At 42.4% G+C, this 20,379-nt stretch overlaps 1 protein-coding gene across 4 annotated transcripts; it reads left to right on the plus strand.

The window, feature by feature from the left end:
• Positions 1-355: 355 nt before the first annotated feature.
• LOC139159903 (zinc finger protein 271-like) lies at positions 356-14,442 on the plus strand. Of its 4 annotated transcripts, none has more exons than XM_070737349.1 (3): positions 356-1,306; positions 5,837-5,960; positions 11,615-14,442. In XM_070737349.1, exons 1-3 carry the CDS (start codon positions 593-595, stop codon positions 13,393-13,395), a joined length of 2,619 nt encoding a protein of 872 aa, XP_070593450.1. In that variant the 5' UTR covers positions 356-592; the 3' UTR covers positions 13,396-14,442. The 4 variants fall into 4 exon arrangements, with proteins under 4 accessions (XP_070593450.1, XP_070593452.1, XP_070593453.1 ...); XM_070737351.1 differs by having other exon boundaries at positions 444-1,306; positions 11,618-14,442; XM_070737352.1 differs by having other exon boundaries at positions 444-1,306; positions 5,837-5,939.
• Positions 14,443-20,379: the final 5,937 nt, after the last annotated feature.

The raw sequence follows: 20,379 nt of genomic DNA on the forward strand, positions 1-20,379 counted from the left end.
ACAATGCTTTAAGCTTCGTAGTTGGGTAATTCATAAAAATTGAAGAGTCAAATGATCATTGTCGTATGAAGGAGAAGTTTGGTTCCTTAGACCAGTGTTTCCCAAGCTTGGCAACTTGAAGCTATCTGGACTTCAACTCCCAGAATTCCCCAGCCAGCGAATGCTGGCTGGGGAATTCTGGGAGTTGAAGTCCAAATAGCTTCAAGTTGCCAAGCTTGGGAAACACTGCCTTAGACTAAACTCAGTACTCGCTTCTTCTTTTCAGCCTACTACTGTATTAAATGCTTTTACAAAGACTCCCAGAAAAACAGAACTTTGGTTCCAATGTCTCTTCTCCCTTATTTTTCTGTCTTAGTACTTTTATTTTCTCCGTGGGGAAAAAACTTCTGCCATTTTCAAGAAGGTGGGAAGATGGTGATTCGTCGATCGGCGAATAGGTTTCATCGAATGCGTCAAAATTTGTTGCACAAGGCGGCAGTAGCCTTTGAGGAATGCTGCTAATAAAGACGGCAGTAGAACATCCAAGTCCTTGAAGGATAAAAAGTCTACCGTAGAAGAGGTAGAAGTGTCCGTGTTTCTGAGACATCACAACATGGATCCCGAAATAAAAACGGAAGGATCGGGCTCCGTTGACCGCAAGGCCAGAAAGGAAAGAACACGTATTCTAAACATTGGGAAAAGCAAGGAAGATCCGAGGCACAATACGAAAGAAGAACTAGAGGAAAATCCATCAAAGCATTGGGATGCCCAGCTCCAAGAGTTCCTGAAGACGTTGGAGGACCCTCAGGGAAGAATAGACGTTCCACAGGGCCTGGAGCCAAAGCTCTGGAGTGGTCCCAAGTTATCTTCCATGTCCCCCCAAGGAGGGATGGATACCAGCAAATGGTCGAAAGAAATGTGGATTTCCCAAATCGAAGCTCATCGCCTCGGGACAACCCAAGAGGATTGGAACACCTTTCTGGACGTTGCCCCTGGTGGCAAGGAGAAGATTGGAGAACTGGCTGAAGAAACCATCAGGACGGAGGCGAAAAGCCACCGCTTTTGGACCCTGAGCTATGAAGAGGCCAAGGGTCCTCAGGATTTTTGCCAGCAGCTTCAAGACCTTTGTCACGAGTGGTTGAAACCAGGAGAAAACACCAAAGAGCAGATCCTGGACTTAGTGACCTTAGAGCAGTTTCTTTCTGCCTTGCCTCTGGACATGCAGGATTGGCTCCGGAAAAATGACCCCAAAACTTGCCTTTGTGCAGTGTCCTTGGCAGAGAAGTTCCTCTTGAAGAAAGTGGAGACTCAGACATGGGAACAGGAGGTGAGTGTATTTGTAGCTTGGAACATTGATATTTCGGTGGGCCCCAGGGGAAGAGCCTTCTCTGTGGCGGCCCCGGCCCTCTGGAATATCTTCGGGACCGCCTCCTGCCGCACGAATCCCAGCGACCGGTTAGGTCCCACAGAGTCGGCCTTCTTCGGGTCCTGTCGACTAAACAATGTCGTCTGGCGGGACCCAGGGGAAGAGTCTTCTCTGTGGGGGCTCCGACCCTCTGGAACCAGCTCCCCCCTGAGATTAGGATTGCCCCCACCCTCCCTGCCTTTCGTAAACTCCTTAAAACCCACCTCTGTCGTCAAGCATGGGGGAACTAAAACATCTCCCCCTTGCCCATGTTGTTTTGCCGTTTGATTGATTGACTGTGTGCCTGTTTTTTATATATACAGTGGTACCTCGGTTCTCAAACGACTCGGTTTTCATACATTTCGGATTTCAAACAAAATTTTCTGCAAAAATTTGCTTCGGTATCCAAACAAAAATTCGGATACTGAACAAAAAATTTTGTTTACTATCCGAAATGTAAGATCTGAGGAGACGAGGTGAGAGGGAATGGGAGTCGGAATCCCGACACGCCCCTCCTGGCCGCCCTCTTAACAGCCTCCCAGTCTCTACCTTGTAACTGCTCCAAGCTGTAGGAAGGGTAGGGCTGGCTGCAATACCGGCAGCTTTGGGGGGCTCCTTTCCTCAGCGGTTCAGTTCGGTACCTTCAGGCAGCTGCACCAACTTCTTCCTTCCCGGCAGCGGCGGCTCCGGCGGCTTCCCTACGAGGAGGAGCAGCGTCAGGAACGTCATGTGATGAAGGTAAGCCGCCGGAGCCGTCGCTGCCGGGAAGGAAAAAGTTGGTGCAGCTGCCTGGAGGTACCGAACTGAACCGCTGAGGAAAGGAGCCCCCCGAAGCTGCCGGTATTGCAGCCAGCCCTACCCTTCCTGCAGCTTGGAGCAGTTACAAGGTAGAGACTGGGAGGCTGTTAAGAGGGCGGCCAGGAGGGGCGTGTCGGGATTCCGACTCCCATTCCCTCTCACCCCGTCCCCTCAGATCCTTATCCCATAGGAAATAGAGGAAATACTGTAGATTTAATTGGTTCCCAGCAAGTCAATGGGCTGGGAACCAATTAAATCCATTTCCATTATTTCCTATGGGATAAATTAATTCGGTTCTCAACCAAATCGGTTCTCAACCACACTTCTGGAACGGATTGTGGTCGAGAACCGAGTTACCACTGTATTGGGATTGTTTTATAAATTTTTAAATTTAAAATTGTAATTAGACTGGTGGGAATTGGATTTGTTACTGTGTACTGTTTTTATTATTGTTGTGAGCCGCCCTGAGTTTGCGGAGAGCGGCGGCATATAAATCCAATAAATCTAATCTAATCTAATCTAATCTAACTTCCCCCGGAGATTAGAACGGCCCCCACCCTCCTTGTCTTTCGCAAGTTACTTAAGACCCACCTATATCGCCAGGCATGGGGGAACTAAGACATCTCCCCCAGGCTTATTATATTTCATGTTTGATGTGTATGTTCTGTATGGTTTTTAACTGTTGAGGTTTTTATATGTATTTTATTATTAGATTATATTATAATAAGGGTTTTTTAGTTGTTTTAGTATTGGATTGTTACATGCTGTTTTTATCGTCGTTGTTAGCCGCCCTGAGTCTACGGAGAGGGGCGGCATACAAATCCAATAAATAATAATAATAATAATAATAATAATAATAATAATAACCATGCAATATAAATTAGGTACCTCCAAATCTTGATTAAAAAGACATGCCTGCCAGGGGAGAGTTCCTCATGATTCGGACTGATTCACCTGAACCAGTAGCAACCGGATGGTGATGTCATGATGTCACCAAACCAGATTAGTTGGTGTCGAACTGTGGGCACTACCCTCTGTTTTTAATTATTATTTCTTTATTTCCCCTTCTGGGCATGTGCAGAAGCTGGGTCCTGGCGCTGTGCATGCATAAACACAATTATTATGTTTTAAAAACTGATATTATTATTATTATTATTATTATTATTATTATTATTATTATTTATTAGATTTGTATGCCGCCCCTCTCCGTAGACTCCGTATTATTAATTAGATTTGTATGCCGCCCCTCTCCATAGACTCTGTAGAATATTATTATTATTATTATTATTATTATTATTATTATTATTATTATTATTATTAATTAGATTTGTATGCCGCCCCTCTCCGTAGACTCCGTAGAATATTATTATTATTATTATTATTATTATTATTATTATTATTATTATTATTATTATTATTAATTAGATTTGTATGCCGCCCCTCTCAATAGACTCGGGGCGGCTCACAGCACAATAAAACAGTTCATAACAAATCTAATAATTTACAATTTAAAATATTTTTTTTAAAACCCATTATTAAGCAGACATACATACAAACATACCATACATAAATTGTATAGGTGTGGGGGAGATATTTCAATTCCCCCATGCCTGACGACAAAGGTGGGTTTTGAGGAGTCTGCGAAAGGCAAGGAGGGTAGGGGCAGTTCTAATCTCTGGGGGGAGCTGATTCCAGAGAGTCCGGACCGCCATAGAGAAGGCTCTTCCCCTGGGGCCCGCCAACCGACATTGTTTAGTTGACGGGACCCGGAGAAGGCCCACTCTGTGGGACCTAATCGGTCGCTGGGATTCGTGCAGCAGAAGGCGGTCTCGGAGATATTCTGGTCCGATGCCATGAAGGGCCTTATAGGTCATAACCAACACTTTGAATTGTGACCGGAAATTGATCGGCAGCCAATGCTGACTGCGGAGTGTTGGTGTAACATGGGCATATTTGGGGAAGCCCATGACTGCTCTCGCAGCTGCATTCTTCACGATCTGAAGTTTCCGAACACTTTTCAAAGGTAGCCCCATGTAGAGAGCATTACAGTAGTTGAACCTCGAGGTGATGAGGTCATGAGTGACTGTGAGCAGTGACTCCCGGTCCAAATAGGGTCGCAACTGGTGCACCAGGCGAACCTGGGCAAACGCCCCCCTCGCCACAGCTGAAAGATGTTTCTCTAATGTGAGCTGTGGATCGAGGAGGACGCCCAAGTTGCGGACCCTCTCCGAGGGGGTCAATAATTCCCCCCCCAGGGTGATGGACGGACAGATGGAGTTGTCCTTGGGAGGCAAAACCCACAGCCACTCTGTCTTATCAGGGTTGAGTTTGAGTCTGTTGACACCCATCCACCCATTAAAAATGTTTCCCCCAAAAAATGTGTGGACTTCATCCTCTAGTAAGACATACACACACACAAAATAATATTTGCACTGGCTCGAGGAAAAACCCCCTTGGAAAATTTGCTGGAAATGCATTTTTGGCTATTTGAGATACTTCTAAACAGCATCCTTGGAAACCTCAAATGAAATTTTAAAAATCTATACATAAAATCTCGCAAGATTAAATCTCACCAGAGTTCAGTGTCCTCATACAGTATATGTATCATGCAAGAATATGTGAGTGTGATAGCATGGAAATAAAATGATACATTGAAGATATAATCTGCCCTGCTGAATAAATGGGAATCATCCATTTAAATATTATTGTGATTATTTTTAGGAGCCGCATAAGAAATCATTGAATGGTGCCTAGGAAAGAAACTTCTGTTAAAAGGGATCTCAAAATTAAAGTTTGAAGTAAATGAAAATGATCATGTTTCTGATTCCCAGTAGCCTGAGGATGCCCTGGGAGGGTGGCCAAACCTTTTTTTAAAAAAATAATAATAAGATTTTATTTGATTTTGATTTCATTGGATTGGATTTGTATGCCGCCCCTCTCCGTAGACTTATTGCCTTCTTATCAGTATTAATTTATGTTTTTATTGCATTAGACTGCAGGAGTTTTTGGAATTCTGGCAATGTAACAACTAAATAAATATATTTTTTAAAAAACAAGGCTTCGAAACTAGTTCATCAGGTTTCAGTGTTCATTAAAAAAATGAATGAATTCAGAATGAATTGCTCAGAAATCTTTAAAAAAAAACACCCTGAAGAATAGAAAACTGTTCCTCTAATTAATAAATAATGATTTAATGGTTAAGTCTGTTTGTGTGTATGTTTGCTTTTATTATAATAGGGGTTTTTAGTTGTTTTTTATTATTGGATTGTACATGTTGTGTTTATTATTGTTGTTAGCTGCCCCGAGTCTGCGGAGAGGGGCGGCATACAAATCGAATAAATTATTATTATTATTATTATTATTATTATTATTATTATTATTATTATTATTAAATCACTAGGGTAGAATCCAGATGTTCTAGTTCTACCTTAGCTAGGAAAGCCAGCTGAGTGGTTTTGGGCCACTCTTTCTTAGCCTCCAACCTATCTTACAGGAGGAAGAGGGTATGTTGAATATGTTCACTGCTTTGAGTTATATTCTAAAAGAAATAATGGTGGGGTGCAAATAAATAAACAAATAACACCTTATTTACCCATTACACATTTTAACTTCATCATGAATTCACTTGGAACTATGAATCCCCCACTTTTCCAGGTGATAGAGATATCGGATGAAGACATTGAAATAGCCTCCAAGTCAAGCCAACTCCCATCAGAACCATCAAAGGATGAAGATTTTGGACTGGTTAAACCAAAAGGTGACGGCAACAGAAACAGGAGTAAGTTCCTGAGAATTGGCTAATGTATAAATTGAATAATAACTAAAACTTTTTTTTTTGCTTTCCTGAATTGCAAGAAAGCAGAACAAAGAGTAAATACTTGTTATGGTATGCTATTATTATTATTATTATTATTATTATTATTATTATTATTATTATTATTAATGTCAGTACAACACAGCAAACGAAATCACCATGCTGGATTTCGTATTTCATCACCAGTCGGGTGCTTTCCAAGCACCTCGGACTGCGTGATGTAGCGGCGAATTATGTTTGCCGATCCCAGTAAAGCGGCCTTTTGCAATTGACAGATGGAGATTTTGTCAATTCCGATGGTTTTCAAATGTCCGCTGAGATCCTTTGGTACTGCGCCCAGCGTGCCAAGTACCACTGGGACCACTTCCATTGGCTTATGCCAGAGTCGTTGCAGCTCGATTTTTAGATCTTCATATTTCACTCATTTCTCTAGCTGCTTCTCCTCAATTCTGCTGTCTCCTGGGATTGCGATGTCAATGACCCATACTTTCTTTTTCTCCACGATCACAATGTCTGGTGTGTTATGCTTCAGAATTCGGTCAGTCGGAAGTCGGAGGTCCCACAGTAGTTTTGCTTGCTTGCTTATTATTATTATTATTATTATTATTATTATTATTATTATTAATTAGATTTGTATGCCGCCCCTCTCCGAAGGGCAGCTCACAACAGTAATAAAAACAATATAGCAGTGGAATAAATCTAATATTAAAAAACATATAAAACCCTATCATTATTTTAAAAAAACCCAAACAGCACATTCATACCAAACATAAAACAAAGTATAAAAAAGCCTGGGGGAAAGGTGTCTCAACTCCCCCATGCCTGGCGGTATAAGTGAGTCTTGACTAGTTTACGAAAGACAGGGAGGGTGGGGGCAGTTCTAATCTCTGAATTTATTTGCTAAACTTGTCTGCCTTCAAATCTAAGTTGACTCATGGCAACAGTTAAAAGCATCTTTGGTTTAACATAATAAACCATTGAAGATCTCAATAAACAGTGCAATTCCAAATATTCCTTCGCTCAGTACATATCCACTTAAATACTAATAACAATAATTAAATTACTATCAGTAATATATTGTTCATTCTATTTATCTTCAGGATTTTCATTCAAGGACTATATGGATATGTCTCCAGGATAGGGGAGAGGGGCGGCATACAAATCTAATAAACTATAACTATAATAACTATAAGTCAGATTGAAAGTGAGCGATAGAAATGCAGTGATTTTCATCCCATAGGGCAAGGGTCCCCAACCTTGGCAATTTTGCTAAATGTGGACCCCAACTCATGCTTTCATAGAATCCCCCAGAAATTTGTACCGCCCATACTTGCCTTGCCTTTCGAAAGTGAGTGACAGTGCCTGCTCTGTGCAATAGTGTGAACGATAATAATAATAATAATAATAATAATAATAATAATAATAATAATGATAATAATTTATTAGATTTGTATGCCGCCCCTCTCCGAAGACTCAGGGCGGCTCACAACAACAATAATAACAATGTTACAATAGAAACAAATCTAATATTAAAAAACAATTTAAAAACCCCATCATTAAAAAAACATACAACACACGCATACCATACATACGATGTAAGAGCCTGGGGGAGGTATCTCAGTTCCCCCATGCCTGGCGATACAGGTGGGTCTTAAGTAACTTGCGAAAGACAAGTAGGGTGGGGGGCAGTTCTAATTTCTGGGGGGAGTTGATTCCAGAGGGCCGGGGCCGCCACAGAGAAGGCTCTTCTCCTGGGGCCCGCCAAATGACATTGTTTAGTCGACGGGACCCGGAGAAGGCCAACTCTGTGGGACCTTATTGGCCGCTGGGATTCGTGCGGTAGAAGGTGGTTCTGGAGGTATTCTGCTCTAATGCCATGTAGGGCTTTAAATTACCAACACTTTGAATTGTGACCGGAAACTGATCGGCAGCCAGTGCAGGCCACAGAGTATTGTAGAAACGTGGGTGAATCTAGGAAGCCCCACGATAGCTCTCGCGGCCGCATTCTGCACGATCTGGAGTTTCCGAACACTTTTCAAAAGTAGCCCCATGTAGAGAGCGTTACAGTAGTCGAACCTCGAGGTGATGAGGGCATGAGTGACTGTGAGCAATGACTCCCTGTCCAAGTAGGGCCACAACTGGTGTACCAGGCGAACCTGGGCAAACGTCCTCCTTGCCACAGCCGAAAGATAGTGTTCCAATGTTAGCTGTGGATCGAGGAGGACGCCCAAGTTGCAAACCCTCTCTGAGGGGTTCAGTAGTCCCCCCCCCCCAGGGTAATGGACAGACAGATGGGATTGTCCTTGGGAGGCAAAACCCACAGCCACTCCATCTTGTCTGGGTTGAGGAATGATGACCGATTGATTTTGTTATATTGGGTTTTTTATCTTTCTAACTTTTCTAAACTATTTCTATTGTTAGATTGAATTTTACTCTTGTAAGCCGCCCCGAGTCCACGAGGAGAAGGCGGACTATAAATCTAATAAACAAACAAACAAACAATAAATAAATAAATAAATAAATAAACAAACTACAATTCCTCAGCCAGCAATGCTGCTGAGGAACTCTGGGGGTTGAAAGTTGCCAAGGTTACAGACATAGTGGACACTTGAATTCTGCCCCAGTACTTCAATCCATATATGAACCTATCAAGCCTTTTCTGCACAACCATTAATGTTTTTGGTGCCTGGCTAGTGGCAAGTCTCCACTTTTCCTACTGTAATCAGGGGTGAAAGGTTGAATCCTATGATGGATGAAACACCCTTCCCCAGAATGGCAGAAAAATACACCCTGACTATTAGAGAGGTGGGCAATTACAGAGTTGGGATGCTGATGGTTCTCAAGGGTTCAGGAGAACCTCTAGAAACATAGAAACATAGAAGATTGACGACAGAAAAAGACCCCATGATCCATCTAGTCTGCCGCTATTTTGTCTTAGGGTGGATATATGGCATGTTTAAATTCAGTTACTGTGGATTTACCAACCATGTCTGCTGGAAGTTTGTTCCAAGCATCTACTACTCTTTCAGTAAAATAATATTTTCTCATGTTGCTTCTGATCTTTCCCCCAACTAACCTCAGATTGTGCCCCCTTGTTCTTGTGTTCACTATCCTATTAAAAACACTTCTGAAACTTATTTAACCCTTTAACATATTTTAATGTTTCGATCATATCTCCCCTTTTCCTTCTGTCCTCCAGACTATACAGATTGAGTTCATTAAGTCTTTCCTGATCAGTTTTATGCTTAAGACCTTCCACCATTCTTGTAGCCCGTCTTTGGACCCGTTCAATTTTGTCAATATCTTTTTGTAGGTGAGGTCTCCAGAACTGAACACAGTACTCCGAATGTGGTCTCACCGGCACTCTATACAGCGATATCACAATCTCCCTCTTCCTGTTGTTATACCTCTAGCTATGCAGCCAACCATTCTATTTGCTTTCCCTACTGCCTGACTGCACTGTTCACCCATTTTGAGATCACTACCCCTAAATCCTTCTCTTCTGAGGTTTTTGCTAGCACAGAACTGCCAATACAATACTCAGATTGAGGATTCCTTTTCCCCCTCTAGCTAAAATTGTATTAATTTTATTCATTTATTTTGTCCAATACACGATAATACACAATGAAGTTATAGAGGATATAGTAGAGAAGAAATACGAGATATAGGAGAGACTCTAGGACAGGGGACAGAAGGCACTCTAGTGCGCTTATGTACGCCCCTTACTGACCTCTTAGGAATCTGGAGAGGTCAATCATGGATAGTCTAAGGGTAAAATGTTGGGGGTTAGGGGATGATACTACGGAGTCCAGTAATGAGTTCCACGCTTCAACAACTTGATTACTAAAGTCATATTTTTTACAGTCAAGTTTGGAGCGGTTAATATTAAGCTTGAATCTGTTGTGTGCTCTTGTGTTTTTGTGGTTGAAGCTGAAGTAATCTTTGATAGGCAGGACATTGCAGCATATGATCTTGTGGGCAATACTTAGATCTTGTTTAAGGCATCTTAGTTCTAAGCTTTCAAGACCCAGGATTGTAAGTCTAGTTTCGTAGGGAATTCTGTTTCGGGTAGAGGAGTGAAGGGCTCTTCTGGTGAAGTATCTTTGGACATTTTCGAGGGTGTTAATGTCAGAAATGGGGTTCTCTGCAGTTCAGAGAACCCCCAAATCCTAGACTGGCCCTGCCTGCCCCCTCCTCTCAGGAATCCCCACGTGACCCATTTTGGATGCAGGTAAATGCAGGGCATGTATAAAGGCTCTGGGTGGGCGAAAAACAGGCCTACCGGAAATTCAGGAAGGCCGGAAATGGGCTTGTTTCTGGCCTCTAGACGGCCTCCGGAGCCTGGGGAGGCTGTTTTTGCCCTTCCGGAAGCTCAAAATCAGCCTCCAGAGTCCGGGGAAGGCAAAAATGTCTCCCTCCCCACTGCTGTTGTGCAGGAAACTGACTAGGCCACACCCAACTGGGCAACACCCATCCAGAAACCTGGCAGAGAACCCCTTGTTAAAATTTTTGAAGCCCATCCCTGGATGTGGTCAAAATGATAGATTGGGTTACCTGTTTCATGGATTAAAAAGATTTTAAAAGGAGACATGCTATCTAAATCTAGTCTGGAGGACAGAAGGAAAAGGGGGGACGTTATCGAAACATTTAAATATGTTAAAGGGTTAAATAAGGTCCAGGAGGGACACAATCTGAAGTTAGTTGGGGGAAAGATCAAAACCAACATGAGAAAATATTATTTTACTGAAAGAGTAGTAGATCCTTGGAACAAACTTCCAGTAGACGTGGTAGATAAATCCACAGTAACTGAATTTAAACATGCCTGGGATAAACATATATCCATCCTATGATAAAATACAAAAAATTGTATAAGGGCAGACTAGATGGGCCATGAGGTCTTTTTCTGCCATCAAAGTGGGTGAACAGTGCAGTCAGGCGGTAGGGAAAGCAAGTAGGATGCTTGACTGCATAACTAGAGGTATAACAAGCAGGAAGAGGGAGATTGTGATCCCCCTATATAGAGCGCTGGTGAGACCACCCACAAAAAGATATTGACAAAATTGAATGGGTCCAAAGACGGGCTACAAGAATGGTGGAAGGTCTTAATCATAAAACATATCAGGAAAGACTTAATGAACTCAATCTGTATAGTCTGGAGGACAGAAGGAAAAAGGGGGACATGATCGAAACATTTAAATATGTCAAAGGGTTAAATAAGTGTTTTTAATAGGACACAAGAACAAGGGGACACAATCTGAAGTTAGTTGGGGGAAAGATCAAAAGCAACATGAGAAAATATTATTTTACTGAAAGAGTAGTAGATGCTTGGAACAAAGTTTCAGCAGACATGGTTGGTAAATCCACAGTAACTGATTTTATTTTATTTTTTTCCAATAAATTTTATTAATTTTCTTAAAATAGACAAAACTGATTTTAAACATGCCTGGGATAAACATATATCCATCCTAAGGTAAAATACAGGAAATAGTATAAGGGCAGACTAGAGGGACCATGAGGTCTTTTTCTGCTGTCAATCTTCTATGTTTCTATGTTTTTCTATAAATTGTGGTTGAACAAGACTTTCCGGTTAATGTCCAGTTTCTTTCCCTTTTTTTTAGCAGGCATTGGGTGGCTGAATGAAGGCGATGAACCAAAGTTGAAAAATTATAAGAAAACGAAGCCCCTACGGATATTCTTGGAAGCTGCCATGAAAAATGATTTGCTGACTTTCAAAGAGAACAATGGAAACAGCGACGATGAAAATGATGTTGGGAAAGGCGTGGGTCAGTTAGCTCAGCCCCAAAATGTTTGCCCAGTGCTCAGTGACTCCGCTGCTGAAGAGGAGGAAGAGATAAATAATAACGGGAGTGGGGAAAGGGTGAATCAAAGCTTGAAAATGACGACGGCTGAAAACCTCGATGCAGAAGAGAAGCCATTCCGATGTTGGCATTGTGGCCAAACCTTCAGAAACAGTGCACATCTGCTGATGCACGAAAGGATTCACGTTGGCGAGAGACTCTACAAATGTTCCCACTGTGGAGAAAGTGAGAGGACCCACATGGGCCAGATGCCCGATAAATGTTCTCATTGTGGGTGTATTTTTCGCTATCACATTCACAAGGGGATCTTGGTGGCGAAGAAGCTTTATGTGTGTTCTGACTGTGGGAAAAGTTGTAGTCAGAAATCCGACCTTTTAAAACATCAAAGAACCCATACAGGTGAGAAACCTTACAGATGTTCTACCTGTGGCGAAAACTTCCAAAATGGATCAAATCTCAAAGCACACCGGAGAATCCACACCGGTGAGAAACCCTATAAGTGTTTGCACTGCGGGAAGTGTTTCACCCGGAGTTCTCAACGCCGTGTGCACGAGAGAATTCACACGACTCTATGCTCCCACTGCGGAAAAGGTTTTGGTTGGAAATCAGAGTTGGCGGAACACGAGAAGACTCACCTAGCGGAAGATCCGTTGGTCTGTTTCGCCTGCGGGAAAAACTTTGAGCTCAGCTCGGAGCTCACGGAGCACGTGCGGACTCACAAAAAGAAGTTGTTGGAGTGTTTGGCGTGTGGGAAAACGTTCACGAACCGTTTGCAACGCCTTGCGCATCAGACGGTCCACACGAGAGAGAAGCCACATAAATGTTCCCATTGTGGGAAAAGCTTTAGCCAGAGACAAAACCTGATAGTTCATGAAAGAATCCATGCTGGGAAAAAGCTACGCCGGCGCTTAGCGGGTGTGGGAAACTTCCGAAACGCCCCGAATCTCAAATCCTACGAAAGGATTCACGCGGGAGAGAAAAAGTACCGTTGCTCCCATTGTGAGAAAAGTTTCCGGTGGCGTTCACAACTCCTGTTGCATAAGAGGGTTCACACAGGAGAGAAAACCTACCCGTGTTCTGATTGCGGCATAACGTTTGACAGGAGGTCCGAACTTTTGAGGCACGTGAGAAGCCACAAAGGGCAGAGTCGCTACGCCTGTTCGGACTGTGGGAAAAGTTTCATCTCCAGCTCGGTCCTTTTGCAACATCGGAAAGTCCACGTAGGAGAAGACATTGCAAGGTGCTTAGAATGCGGGAAAGGCTTCAGACAACGCAAGGACCAGGAAGAAAAGGTGTCGAAATGTCCCGACTGCATCCAGGGACCGTCGCTGAGTTCAGCTCATGAACGGGCCCAAAGGCAACTGAAAGAGAAGAAATTTGAATGCTCAGTCTGCGGGAAAACTTTCAAAAACAGCTCTTACCTTATGTTTCACCAAAGTATGCATACCAATGTCCGACCAAGGCAGTGCCTGGTGTGCGGCCGAAACACAATCTGGAGGCCTAACCTCCTGGCCCCTTTGAAGAACCTCTGTAGGGAAACCGCACAGAGCTGCTCAGGATGTGAAAAACTGTTGAACTAGATCTTGGACCTCAACCTTCATCCACTCACTTCCTTAATTATACACTTTATGTCCCTTAAAAAAAAAAGATTCTTGTGTCAGAAGACATATATTTTATTTATTTATTCAATTTTTAGGCCGTCCTTCTCCTTAGACTCAGGGCGGCTTACAACATGTTAGCAATATCACTTTTTAACAAAGCCAGCCTATTGCCCCCATAATCCGGGTCCTCATTTTACCCACCTCGGAAGGATGGAAGGCTGAGTCAACCTTGAGCCGGTGATGAGATTTGAACCGCTGACCTGCAGATCTACAAGTCAGCTTCAGTGGCCTGCAGTATTGCACTCTACCCACTGTGCCACGTCAACTCTTTATTCACATGAATTATATTCATGCTTCTGACTGTTGTGTCTTCTTTAACAATGGTCATTCACAGCATCACTGTGATTCGTTTCGCTATAATATTGTTTTATCACTGTTGTGAGCCGCCTCGAGTCTTCAGAGAGGGGCGGCATACAAATCTAATGAATTGAATTGAATTGAATTGATTCACTGAATGACTGGCACAGTAAATTTTTTTTAAGCTACCATTATTATTTAAGCAGTATTTGCTTAAAACGACTGTGGATTTTGCTTAACAACCTCCACAAGAAATGTTATTTTCACTTTTTCATTTTCTCTCTGTTGAACTTTGTTTTCTTTCTGCTTTTTAAATTAGTCAGTTTGGTTTTATCTCCTGGTCTGTTTCTAAAGACCCCAAATTTTGGTTTCTAAAGCTTGTTGGTTGATGACTTTCTACTACATCTGCACTTCTACTCTACTAGTTTTTCTGATCATTCCTTTCACCCATTTCCTCCCATGTTGACTGTATGACTGTAACTTGTTGCTTGTATCCTAAGATTTTTATTAATATTGTTTCTTCGTTGCTTATTTGACAATCATTAAGTGTCATACCACATGATTCTTGACAAATGTATATTTTGTTTTATGTACGCTGAGAGCATATGCACCAAGACAAATTCCTTGTGAGTCCAATCACACTTGGCCAATAAAAATTCTATTCTATTCTATTCTAGTTTTCCTTCCTGCGCCAGTTTCAACCCAATGGCTGAGTTGTCACCTTTTTCAGCTTTTGTCTCATCTCTTTGATCATAGTTTTACAAGTTTATAGAAGACAAGCATATTTATAATGACATGAACCGAGTTATTGTCACAAAAGATGCTGCTAAGACTATTTGCTGTCCAAGCCTATAAAAGCTTAGAATTTTATTCCTGTATTATTGCTTTCTCTGTTTTTTAAAAGACATGATTAAAGTTTGTTGCTGCTGTTTCTTTCTTTTTTTTGTGAACACAACTACTTTTGCTGTTGATCTGTAGTCTGGAAACATTATTTGAAATGCCACAAAGTGCAGATTTTTCAGTCTTAGTTACTATCTGGGTGTTATGGAATGGTTTTATGATGTACAGAGACCCTATAGAAACATAGAAGATTGATGGCAGAAAAAGATCTCATGGTCCATCTAGTCTGCCCTTATACTATTTCTGTATTTTATCTTAGGATGGATCTATGTTTATCCCAGGCATGTTTTAAATTCAGTTATTGTGGATTTACCAACCACCTCTGCTGGAAGTTTGTTCCAAGCATCTACGACTCTTTTCAGTAAAATAATATTTTCTCATGTTGCTTCTGATCTTTCCCCCAACTAACTTCAGATTGTGTCCCCTTGTTCTTGTGTTCACTTTCCTATTAAAAACACTTCTAAAGTCTAGAGAGTCCACACACAGTCTTGAACAGCACAAAACCTACGATCTTGATGAAACAATGAATCAGATAAACTGCCATGAGTCTAAAACACCAGGCTGCACTTTTATCTGTAGCACTAATTACAGCAGCCCCACCCAAACACAGGTGGCCTCATTTTCTCTTGTAATAATCCTTCAGTTGTTGTCTCCTATGCATCACTCTATGCATGCGTGGATGTGTCATTAATTCTTGTTCAGAATCCAGGAATGATACAGATGATTGATCTCCTCCTGGGCTGTCTGCCAAACTCCACTCTTCCCTGTCACTCACTCTTCCTTCGTCGGCAGATTCCACCGGGAGCAAAACAGGCCTACGGCATGTGGATGTTTCCCCCACATCCACCTGCACATTCCTTGGGGCAGGAGCTGAGCCAGAGCTAACCACAACAGTTACCCAGAAGAGAAATGAATCCCTCAGAAAATGTTGCTGTGTCTTTCCAGGAGACCTCAAAAAATGCTTATAAAAATTGTGTACCATATCAGATTTCTTGTCTAAGAAATTTGATTCCTACGATTGATCCTTTTTAGCTGCGGCTTTGTTTTTTTCCTTTTGGTTCCAGATAATTATAGAATTGCAGCTTTATTAGATTTGGGAAAGAGAATTATACTGTGCAGATAGAAAGTAATATTAAAAAATGGATCCACAAGATGCATTCTTTATTGATTTTTGAAATATCCTTTTACTGTATAAATCAGAAGATGCAGCAGTATTTTATGGATGGTCTAGAGTCTAGACTGGCTTCATTTCTTATTAATAATATATGATCCCTCTTTTGTAATGTTAGATCTTTTAAATCACAATTTTGGATGCTCTGTAATCTTTATTGTATTATGGTAGTTATGTTTCATCTTAAAAATTCATTACAAAATGAGAGAGGGAGAGATTGATCAAGCTAATAAGATTAACATCCCATTCAGTTTTTGGTTTTGTATAAGATTTTATCCAATATGGCTCTCTGTGATTTAAAAAAACCCTTGTGTAACTTCATAGAAATATAAAAACATACAGTAGAAGATTGATGGCAGAAAAAGACCTCATGGTCCATCTAGTCTGCCCTTATACTATTTCCTGTATTTTATCTTAGGATGGATATATGTTTATCCCAGGCATGTTTAAATTCAGTTACTGTGGATTTACCAACCATGTCTACTGGAAGTTTGTTCCAAGCATCTACTACTATTTCAGTAAAATAATATTTTCTCACGTTGCTTCTGATCTTTCCCCCAACTAACTTCAGATTGTGTCCCCTTGTTCTTGTGTTCATTTTCCTATTAAAAACACTTCCCTCCTGGACCTTATTTAACCCTTTAACATATTTAAATATTTCTATCATGTCCCCCCTTTTCCTTCTGTCCTCCAGACTATACAGATTGAGTTCATTAAGTCTTTCCTATTACGTTTTATGCTTAAGACCTTCCACCATATCTTGTAGCCTGTCTTTGGACCCGTTCAATTTTGTCAATATCTTTTTGTAGGTGAGGTCTCCAGAACTGAGCACAGTATTCCAAATGTGGTCTCACCAGCGCTCTATATAGCGGGATCACAATCTCCCTCTTCCTGCTTGTTATACCTCTAGCTATGCAGCCAAGCATCCTACTTGCTTTCCCTACCGCCTGACAAGGTAACTTTCACGTATCTGCAATCAGAAGAAGGTTTGATTTTCCATCTGCAATCAGGTTTGATTTTCCATCTTTGGTTTATTTTATCAAGGAACCATGTCATCACCAGAACAGAAAAAGAATTTGCTCAACCACCCCACCCCACCCAACAAACCATACATATGCACAAAAACACAGATACCTATACAGGGGATAGATAAAAAGATGGAAACACTTGACTTTTTAGCATCATAATGTTTGAACATGTTCAAATCAATCAAAACTTGACGTATTTTAATTTTTTTTAAAAATTCTGTTTTTTGATATGTTTTTTTAAACTACCTTTTTTTTCAAACAGAAATTTAAGGAAATTGGTTATAACCTTCTAGAAATGGCAGACCTCTCAGACTTTCAAAGAGGCCAAATTGTTGGTGCTCGAATGGCAGGCGCTAGTGTAGCAGAAAGTGCCTGAATGTTTGGCCTTTCAAGAGGTGATGTCTCAAAAGTAATGACTGCTTTTGAAAGAGAAGAGAAAACGTCCTCAGCCAAGCAGAGGTCTGGTCGAAAGTCGAAGTTGTCTGAGAGAGATCATCGGACTCTAAAGCGAATTGTTAGAGCGGATCACAAGACTACACCTCCTAAAATCACTGCAGAGCTCAATAGACACGTACAGAACCCAGTTTCCACAAAAACTGTTCGAAGGGAGCTTCACAAATCTGGATTCCAAATCTGGGTTTTCAATGTGTTTCCATTTTATTGTCCACCCCCTGTATTTGTAAGCATTCTGCTATTTTGTTTATAGTTCATGGTAATTTTTAAAGACATTCCTTCAAGAGACAGTCCCTGGACTATTTCTGTACCCTAATAATTGAGGGTCAGTGCTTGAAACAACTTGTGCCTTACGAAAAAAAATGTGCACAGGACAGCAGCCCCAAATCTTTTGGGCACCAGGGACTGGTTCCGTGGAAAAGTTTTTCCACCGACTATGCTACTTGCTTCCTGTGGATAGGGCTCTACTTGTTTCCACGGCCCAATTGCCGACAGGCGGCAGCCTGGTGTCAGTCCATGGACCAGGCATTGAGTACCGCTGCTGTGAGAAATAAACAGCAAGCTTATTTGTCAAAAGACTCAAACTCAACCCTGATAAAGTGGCTGCAGTTTTGCCTCCCAGGGACAATTCCATCTGTCTGTCCATCACCCTGGGGGTGGGGGAACCATTGACTTGGGCGTCCTCCTCGATGCACAGCTCACATTAGAGAAACATCTTTTGGCTGTGGTGAGGGTTTTTTTTGCCGAGGTTCGCCTGGTGCACCAGTTGCGGCCCTATTTGGACTGGAAGTCACTGCTCATAGTCACTCATGCCCTCATCACCTCGAGGCTCGACTACTGTAACGCTCTCTACATGGGGCTACCTTTGAAAAGTGTTTGGAAACTTCAGATCGTGCAGAATGCAACTGCAAGAGCAATCATGGACTTTCCCAAATATGCCCATGTTCCACCAACACTCCGCAGTCGGCATTGGTTGCCGATCAGTTTCTGGTCACAATTCAAAGTGTTGGTTATGATCTATAAAGCCCTTCATGGCATCGAACCAGAATATCTCTGGGACCGCCTTCTGCCATACGAATCCCAGCGACCAGTTAGGTCCCACAGAGTCGGCCTTCTCTGGGTCCCGTCGACTAAACAATGTCTTTTGGCGGGACCCAGGGGAAGAGCCTTCTCTGTGGCGGCCCCGACCCTCTGGAACCAGCTCCCCCAGAGATCGGGACTGCCCCCACCCTCCTTGCCTTTCGTAAGCTCCTTAAAACCCACCTCTGTCGTCAGGCATGGGGGAATTGAGATATTCCCTTCCTCCTAGGCCTATACAATTTATGCATGGTATGTTTGTGTGTATGTTTGGTTTTTAATAAGGGTTTTTAGTTATTAAATATTAGATTTGTTATATGCTGTTTTATTATTGTTGTTAGCCGCCCTGAGTCTACGGAGAGGGGCGGCATACAAATCTAATAAATAAATGAATGGATGGATGGATGGATGGATGGATGGATGGATGGATGGATGGATGGATAAATAAATAAATAAATATTTAAGTAGCAGGCCTAATCCTATATACGCCATGGAGCTAGGGCTCAAGTGTTTCAGTATGCTTCAACAAATAGAACACCATTTCTACTCGCAATGAAAGAAATGACTGGCTCTCATTAACCTGCAAACAGCTTGGGTAAAAGCCAATCAGAGGTCAGGACACCTGACTATAAAGGCAGGAGCGCTGTCAGTCCTTGCTCAGTTAGCTGTTGTCTGCATCACACATCATGTTGCCTCTGAAGATGACAGTCAGAATTGGTGGAAAAACATGAGGAAACCTTTTGTGTATTCCCTGAAACATTACCCTACCCAAGTTGTAATCTATGTGGCCAACCAAGAAGCAAATAATTCGGAATCTGGTATCGCCTTTTCTGATTAACCCATTTTTTCTTCAACAATTATTCATTGAACACAATGAAACTTACACACAAGAATGATGTTTATTTATTTTATTTATTTATTACTTGGACTTGTATGCCGCCCCTCTCCGAAGACTCGGGGCGGCTCACAACAAGTGAAACAGTCACAACAATCCAATTAATTAAAATATTTAACGATTTAAGAAAAACCCCATGTAATAACAGACACACACACAAGCATGCCATGTATAAATTAACGTGCCCAGGGGAGATGTTTAGTTTCCCCATGCCTAACGGCAAAGGTGGGTCTTAAGGAGTTTTCGGAAGGCAGGAAGAGTAGGGGCAGTTCTAATCTCCGGGGGGAGTTGGTTCCAGAGAGCCGGTGCCGCCACAGAGAAGGCTCTTCCCCTGGGACCCGCCAACCGACATTGTTTAGTTGACGGGACCCGGAGAAGGCCCACTCTGTGGGACCTAATCGGTCGCTGGGATTCGTGCGGCAGGAGGCGGTCTCGGAGATATTCTGGTCCGATGCCATGAAGGGCTTTAAAGGTCATAACCAACACTTTGAATTGTGACCGGAAATTGATCGGCAGCCAATGCAGACTGCGGAGTGATGGTGAAACATGGGCATACCTAGGTAAGCCCATGACTGCTCTCGCAGCTGCATTCTGCACGATCTGAAGTTTCAGAACACTTTTCAAAGGTAGCCCCATGTAGAGAGCATTACAGTAGTCGAACCTCAAGGTGATGAGGGCATGAGTGACTGTGAGCAATGAGTCCCGGTCCAGATAGGGCCGCAACTGGTGCACCAGGCGAACCTGGGCAAACGCCCCCCTCGCCACAGCTGAGAGATGGTTTTCTAATGTGAGCTGTGGATCGAGGAGGACGCCCAAGTTGCGGACCCTCTCTGAGGGGATCAATAATTCCCCCCCCAGGGTGATGGACGGACAGATGGGATTGTCCTTGGGAGGCAGAACCCACAGCCACTCCGTCTTATCCGGGTTGAGTTTGAGTCTGTTGACACCCATCCAGGCCCCAACAGCCTCCAGGCACCGGCACATCACTTCCACCGCTTCATTGACTGGGAATGGGGTGGAGATGTAAAGCTGGGTATCATCCGCATATTGATGATACCTCACCCCATGTCCTTGGATGATCT

Source organism: Erythrolamprus reginae, chromosome 2 (genome assembly GCF_031021105.1).
Source record: "Erythrolamprus reginae isolate rEryReg1 chromosome 2, rEryReg1.hap1, whole genome shotgun sequence".
Classification (NCBI taxonomy): Eukaryota; Metazoa; Chordata; class Lepidosauria; order Squamata; family Dipsadidae; genus Erythrolamprus; species Erythrolamprus reginae.